Consider the following 8,189-nt stretch of genomic DNA (forward strand, 5'->3'; position numbering starts at 1 on the left):
AATTCCTTATAATAATAAGTTTGACACATATATACATACATATAAACACATCCTTTTCACATAAAGGTTTTGTTTCTCTGTATCCAATGAAAACACTATGAATTAGTAAGCTTTTAATTCTGTGATTTGTGGTAGGTCAGCAAATGATTCAAACTCATGAATACAAATTTTAAAATGAACATACACTTTTATTAAATTACATTGCTTTGAATAAAATAACAGTAGCATTCAACTTGAGAAATAAACACTTGCTGCTTGAATGTTTTAGCATTATAACTTTGATTAAAAAGGGTGCTTTAAATCGGAGGACGAGGCCTGCCCATAATCCAGAGAGGCTTGCCCAGAGGAGGACTGCGTGGGGGACGTGTCTCAAGAACCCTACTTAGGGGCGGGATGTCGCTCCGAGGTCAAAACCTGCTCCGAGGTGGACGAGCCGTAGCTCCCCGAATGGGCTTAAGAAGAGGTGGTGTTCGAGGTCGTGGAGGTCCTGGGAGAGGGGGCCTAGGGCGTGGAGCTATGGGTCGTGGCGGACTCGGTGGTAGAGGTCGGGGTATAATAGGTCGGGGAAGAGGGGGCTTTGGAGGCAGAGGTCGAGGCCGTGGACGGGGGAGAAGTGCCCTGACTCGCCCTGTGCTGACCAAGGAGCAACTTGACAACCAACTAGATGCCTACATGTCAAAAACGAAAGGCCATCTGGATGCCGAATTGGATGCCTACATGGCTCAGACTGATCCTGAAACCAATGATTGAAGCCTGCTGGCCTGTGAGAGACTCTTACTCAAGTCGCCACACCTGTAAATAATAGCTGAGAAACCTAATTGATGCTGGAAGGACCTTTTGATCAGAACAGGCTATGGACTCAACTTGTTATCAAAAAAAAAAAAAAAAAAAGGGTGCTTTAATATTTCGTAGCAGATATTGTATTGTAATCTTAAAACAAACCAAAATACTCCAGGAGAGTTTGTACATATCCACTCAATAGTAGCTTTAAAATAAGTTTGATTGTTTAATTATTGTCACTAAATTATATTTTCATGTTATACCTCAATGTTTTATTTTTATTTAATAAAGTTTTATTTTTAAGGTCTCCCAACAATGATCAAGAGATCTGTGGCTATGTCAAGTAATTCTCAGTCAACAGGCCCAGATTGCTGAATGCTAGACCCAGGATGTAATGCTGGTTTGGTCTTGTTATACTGGAATCACCAGTGTCATTGTACCACGTTTGGACTAATAGGTCCACAGACACTCTTATTTATTCCTCAAGTTTCCTCTGTTTTGTTGTTACTGTTGTCTGGAGGTCACACTTAGAAGTGCTCAGAGAATACTTAATTGTTCTGTGCTCAGGAGTCACTCCTGTAGCCTTCAGAGAACCAACTATATGTGACACAAGGAATTCTTTTAGGTTTGGTTGAATACAAAGCAAGCATCTAAACTCTTGTTATAACTCTGTGGTCTATTTCACCAATTCTCTCTGCTTCAAAATTGCATCTTCATTTGTTGAATCCAATGTCTCTCTTTTTTATGGGGGTATCTTCCTTTAATTTTTATTAATTATAATTTATGTGTTTGCTATAAGATTTTTAGTCTACTGTGCTTTAATTGATAATCAGTTTGGACAATATTTTATCTATTTAGCAAATTGACAAACAGTGGAACATGTTCAATATGGTTTATTCATATCTTCGTGACTCCTGTTAATTCTGAGTGCGTCCATTTCCTTGTCAAAGTTCTTGCTTTTACTGTACTACTTGGAACAGTCAATACAGATTCTGCTGTGTATTAAGTGGAGAGGTAAAGATACAGGAGTGAGTTACTTGTGTGCTCTTAAGAAGCAGGGCTGATTGTCTTACTGGTGACTTCGGAATACTTTGGAACCCAAATAAACAATTATATTTACAAACTATAATATGAGACTGTATTATATGTTCATTCTCTCATCTCCAAACTAGAATAATAAAAAATGAATATATACCCTTTAATTTCAACAGAGTATAAATGTATTTTTTAATTCATAAAATATTGAATCTGGGACATAGTTGACATTGTAGTTTCTGTCTGTTACTTTTGGGGAGGCCTTTATTTGAAGTAATAAAATAATGCTACTGCTATCACTTTTGGGAATGGAATTCACTTGTTGACAAAAATATTAACAATGACCCATTATTACTCCAAATATAATTTAAGTTTGTTCATACAGCTTTTAGTATGTGGTGTATGTTTATAATTTTGACATTTCATTGTATTTATTTATTTATTTATTTATTTATTTATTTTGGTTTTTGGGCCACACCCGGTGACGCTCAGGGGTTACTCCTGGCTATGTGCTCAGAAGTCGCTCCTGGCTTGGGGGACCATATGGGACGCCGGGGGATCGAACCGCGGTCCGTCCTAGGCTAGCGCAGGTAAGGCAGGCACCTTACCTTTAGCGCCACCGCCCGGCCCCTCATTGTATTTATTTTTATTGTTCTTTCATCAAAGAATCATTTATGAAGATGCTTAAATTACTAATGCTTTGCATTCATATTATTAATTTTTGTTACTACTGTGAAATTTTATTGTGTTATTTATTAAAAAATATCACCTGTACATTTCTTTGTGTATGTGGAGGAAACCCAATGGTGTTTACTCAGGGTTTACTCCTGGCTCTGCACTCAGGAATCAATCCTGGTGATTTTCAGGGGACTATATGAGTGCCAGGGATTCAACCTGGGTCTGCCTCTATCAGGCAATTTTCCTACCTGTTGTATTATCACAATGGAGCATCATGTTTTAATGGAGCATAGTTTTTAATTATGATTTTAAGGCCCATTTTTTATCTAATTAGAAGGAAAATATGTATATTTATTTCATAAATATGCTAATAATTTAATAAACCTTATGTTAAGATTAGTTGTCAATAATATGAACCTTGAATGTAGCTACTGTATCTATGAAGATTAATTTTTTGTTAGAATATCTTGCACAATATGTTTCCGTCATTTTCTAAATATTTTTGACAATAATTTTCATGTTATTTCCAATAGTTATATTAAAATATATAATTTTACTTTCTTTTTTTTTCTAGACAAAATATGTATTTTAGAGCCAAAAGATAGTACAACAGGTAAGGTGCTAGCCTTGCACATGGGAGCAGTCCACCTAGATTCTCATCCTGGTACCACATATGGTCCTCCAATTCCTCCAATCCCCCCACAGTGTGATCTTTGAACACAGATTCAGGAATAAGCCCCAAGTATAGGACTGGACGTCTATAAACTTAACTCTATGTTCTCTATAAATGATATGATAATATTTTTCTCATATGTATTTCTTTTTTTTCCTGATTATTGATGTTTTTCTTTTTTTATTAATTTTTTATTTTGAATTATGAGAACAAAAGATGCAAAGAAAGAGGACAAGGTAAAGTTACAGTGGAAGGACAATCACCCATAACATAATTCTCAGAAGAAGTCCCCTTGCTGATATCTTAACTTTGAACTTTCAGCCAAAGAACATTAAGATAAAATAAAACAGAATTTATGTGCGATTATTTTGTCCCTCGAGTCCCCAGATTGTAGCACATTATAATATTTCTTAACAGTACACAAGGCAATCTAAAGCCATCAAACTTACGTAACTCATTTAACATTAGAGGCATAGTATTTTTTACATTTCCATGTTCATGAATATTAGCTTAAGTTAACCTCAAATTTTAAGTGGGTGCGTTTTAAGGATTAGAGTCAAAGGAGCACAGTAAAAACGTTGTTAGAGTGGCAATTGTTGTTTGCATAGGCCCACCAAAATATGAGAGGCATGGAAAGGAATAACCTTGGCCTAAATACTAAGAGATCCTACCCCCGAAGTTTCCTGGCATAAGACCAGCTCTAGGCCTCAGGCAAGTTATCGTTCGATCCAAGACATTGTCCGTAGTGTCAACACACTTTTCACACAGTCTCTGTTGTTGGTATCATGTTTCTGTATTAAAGATTCTGGAATCTGTATGTCCTACATTGAAGTCATGATGTGGAGTGTCTTCTCGTTTCACCTCACCATGAAAGGGCAATGCAGGAAGCCTTTCCTGTAAGCAGGTTGTTGTTAAGTCTTCTCAGTGTTAAGGGAAATCTCTTTTGAGCAGGACGATGTCTGAGCAGTGGTAGGGTCTTCTGTGGTAGAGGATTGCTTCCAGGTGATGTTATAGACAAACCTCACAATTAAGGGGCAATACAGCAAACCCTGTCCAGTAAGCAGGTCATTGTTCTTGTTGTCTTCTCAGTGTTAAGGGGTGTTTCTTTTGAGTAGATAGATGTCAGGGCAGCTGTAGGGTCTTCCCTGGTACAGGAATGCCACCAGGTGATGTTATATACAACCTTGGATGTTTTGTAAATGTCTTCTGTAGATCAAGGGGTGAATGGAGAATGCCCATTCTTCTGAGGCCTGTGCCTGGTCTTTATGTCAATGTTCAGGGTGTAAGGTCTCATTGCACTACAAGATTTGTGTGTTCCCATCTCTATTAGATAAGAACCTATTGGTATGTATAGTATTTTCCCATTTTAGTGTGCCTAAGCAAACAAGAAATAAAGCCACATGGTGCTATCAGATATATGGGGGCGTAAGAATATTTCCAACAAGACCCATGACTTGGTTCAAACATAAGTATTAAACTGAGGGATTCTTTCACACCAAATTCCATATTGAGCAGTTCACAAAGAGAAGATAAAAAACATGGGGGGGGGGATCGTCACTGTATAAGAAAATATTCAGCAAAAGTTTATAGACGTCAAAGAAAACACCCATAAAATGTTGAAAACATATATGTGTCTTTTTTTATGCCTTTTAAAATAGTTGGGTGGGTGTTAATTCCAGGGCACCACTTTGGTCTGAGACTTAGGACTCTACAGTACTTAGGTTAGAAAGGGTAAATGAGGAGTAATGATGATAGGAATTAAAGAAGTTAAAGAGAGATATGAACTTATGAAGGGGTATGCAAAAGGGCAGAGTACAAAATGGACATTCTGCATACATAAAAACATAATTCAATGATAGTGAGTACTATTAATCCCGCGCGATAGTGAGTACTATTAATCCCACGCGATTCTGAAAATATAGTCTAGACAGAGATTACCAGTGACTTCAAGAAGCTGGGAGACCAGAAGTTCAGAGCCCCACCCAGACCCTCCCTAAGGAGCTGAATGGATAATGGGGGAAGGCCTAGGGTATCTTCAAGCTCCACCAAGGGACCCAATTCACCGGCTTGCCCAGGCATGTGGCCCAGGAAAGCCCTGGAGATCTGGAGCAAGGCGGTAGAGGGGTGCTGGGGTTACCCAAGTCCCACACCCCCACTAGGCCTGGTCAAGCAGACCTCCGGCATGGCGGGGGCCTGCCAAACCTCCTCCTGCTAGACTCCCGGCTCCAAGAAAAGCTAATTTTACTTTCTTAAATGCTTTATTTTTACAGAAAATATGATGTACATATTTATATTTATTCTGTTATTTTCTATTTCTAGTTCTTCATATTAAGTGTTTTAAAATTTGACTGGAATACACCACAGTACAATATGTTATTTCAAGCCTTATAATAAAAGTTTTGAAAACCCCAGCTGAGACATGTTGAAAGGATATAGATTTGTTCAGTTTTAGATTAATAATATGTATTTTAATCGCACGTGTCAATAAGAATATAAAGCCATTTTCTCAAAAAAAAAAAAAGTCTTTACAAGAATGGACCAGAACAAAAGATATGGGAGAAAACAGCAAACACACTTCAGTTGTTCTTGATATAATTTTTACAAAGTGCAATAATAATTAACTATTTAGATTTTTATAACATATGCCCAAATTGATTTTTTTTTTTTTGGTTTTTGCATTACATCCGGCAGTGCTCAGGGGTTCCTCCTGGTTCTACGCTCAGAAATCGCTCCTGGCAGGCACAGGTGACCATATGGGATGCCGGGATTTGGACCACCGTCTTTCTGCATGAAAGGCAAATGCCTTACCTTCATGCTATCTCTCAGCCCCCCCCCCCATTTGATTTTAACTCATATTATCATATATAATGGTCTTTAATTTTCACATTTTCTTATTTTTTTCTTTTCATTTGTCACACTCCCTTTCTGCCCCATCTCATTATCAGTTAATTTCCGTTGCTATTTACTCTTTTAACAGTCTTTATATTTTATTTTTTGGTTTTGATGATGCACCATTTATTCTCAGGAATTACTGCTGCCTTTATGTTAAAGTCTCAGGGCATTAAGAGCTCAGGGATAAAGGCTTATTTGCTCAGGGCATCATAGGCAGTGCTAGGAATCAAACAGGGGTTTGCTGTGTGCAAGGCAAGAACCTAAACTCTGTATTATCTCTCTAGCCTCATATTCTCTCTAAAGCAAAGATTTATTTTCATTTATACTGTCCAGCATATCTTTTCCTACTTTTACTTTTAATGTTATTCTTGCATTTGTTATGTTCCAGATGCTGGTTTGCATATCACATACTTTCATTATTTGATTCTTATAGCAACTATATAGGTCAAATGCTAATGTGACGCTCATTTTAAAGACAGGAAACAAGTGCAGAGTTTATAAGGATTCCACTGTTGCTAAGGGCCAGGTTTTGAAATCAGGCTGGCAAGACTGGACTCATCGTTCAAGCTGAGGCAGCTTTCTGGAATTCACTGACTAATGTGTATTATCTGAGTTTTCTCCTTGTCTTCTCAATGGAGGATAAGGTCCTATATAGTAACTCAAGGAAATCAAAACCTAACAGTGGATTTGGTGCTTTCTTAGTGATAACTAAGAGCTGGTGATTTTCTCCACTGTCATTTTTGTACTTAAATCATTGTTGTAAGTTAGGCATTATTTTCTCATTAATAAATTAGAAAGCAGAAGCACACTAAAATTATTATTTTAAGATTATAGAATATGTAAATATTTATAATGGAATCCAAGTGTTCAATTTTAACCTTTAAAACTGCCTCTATTTTGAAGTAAATCTTCATGTGTTCCAATTTCTTCTCCTTCTCATAAAGGTTAAAGACTATTACTTATTTTATTATTCCTTGAGTTTTCATCTTGGTTGATTCACTTCCAAAGCTTCAGCTATTCACTCTAATTTTATTCTTTTGTTGCTGTTTTTCTTTTGGGACCACAACCAGCTGTATGCAGGGTTTACATCTAGCTCTGTCCTCAGGAATTCCTCTGGTAGGTCTCTGAGGACAATATGGGATGCTGGAAGTTGAACCTAGGTCTGCAGCCTACAAGATAAGTCACTTTGTTACTGTGCTATTTCTTAAGTTCTTCTAAAAATTTTTTTGTTTTGTTTGTTGTTTATCATAAACAGTGATATTCAGGGGGGCTATTCCTAGCTCTACAGCAAGGAATCACTCCTGGAAATGATCAGGGGACCAAATGGGATGCAGGGGATTAATATCGTTGATAGAGTGCAAGGCAAGCATGCTATGTTATTGTCCTTGCATCCTATAATTTTATCCCTATTGTTTTTTCCTTAAACAGTTGATGCTTCTAGGATTTTTTTGGGGGGGTCACACCCGGCAGTGCTCAGGGGTTACTCCTGACTCTATACTCAGAAATTGCTCCTGGCAGGCTCAGGGAATCATATGGGATAGCGGGATTCAAACCAACGTCCTTCTGCATGCAAGGCAAACGCCTTACCTCCACACTATTTCTCCGGTCCTGCTTCTAGGATTTTTACCTTATATGTATTTTATCATTATTGTAAGAAACAAAAGAGATTTCTCTATACATATATGTGTTCTTTTTGGACTGTTTGAACATTACACAAATTAGTAGAAGATATTAATATTAGGCACAGTTGAAACAAAAAATGTTTAACTCATATGTTGGGAAATTTATTTATACATAGATATCAAAGCCAAAGGGGCAAAATAGAGGGTACATACCATGAACTCATGAATGAGACAGGATTTAATGTTTATAGAAGGGGATTTATAAGAAAAAAAAGGACTTGATGATAAATTCCAGATATTCCATAGTTATGTGTTTTTCACTTCCATAAATATTATATTCTGATAGCCTCTTTTTGGTAAAAACCCACACAATTAGATTCATTCCATTTTTTTCTTCTATATAACTATAAGGCAAGTAACAGTTCATTGGAAGAATAGAGATTTTTCTTAATTCAAAGTAATCCATATGTCTCAATAACACTTCTTGGAAGGCCTATTTTAAAAATGTT

General features: G+C 37.0%; 1 protein-coding gene across 1 annotated transcript; it reads left to right on the forward strand.

The window, feature by feature from the left end:
• Positions 1-300: 300 nt before the first annotated feature.
• On the forward strand, positions 301-891 carry LOC126032113 (chromatin target of PRMT1 protein-like; the record flags this gene model as incomplete). The annotated part of the gene is made up of 1 exon (XM_049789821.1): positions 301-891. A coding segment is annotated over one exon (450 nt), but the record flags the coding sequence as incomplete, so codon positions are not given.
• Between the last annotated feature and the right edge of the window lie 7,298 nt (positions 892-8,189).

The sequence above is a fragment of the Suncus etruscus genome, chromosome 16 (genome assembly GCF_024139225.1).
Source record: "Suncus etruscus isolate mSunEtr1 chromosome 16, mSunEtr1.pri.cur, whole genome shotgun sequence".
NCBI classification, from domain to species: domain Eukaryota; kingdom Metazoa; phylum Chordata; class Mammalia; order Eulipotyphla; family Soricidae; genus Suncus; species Suncus etruscus.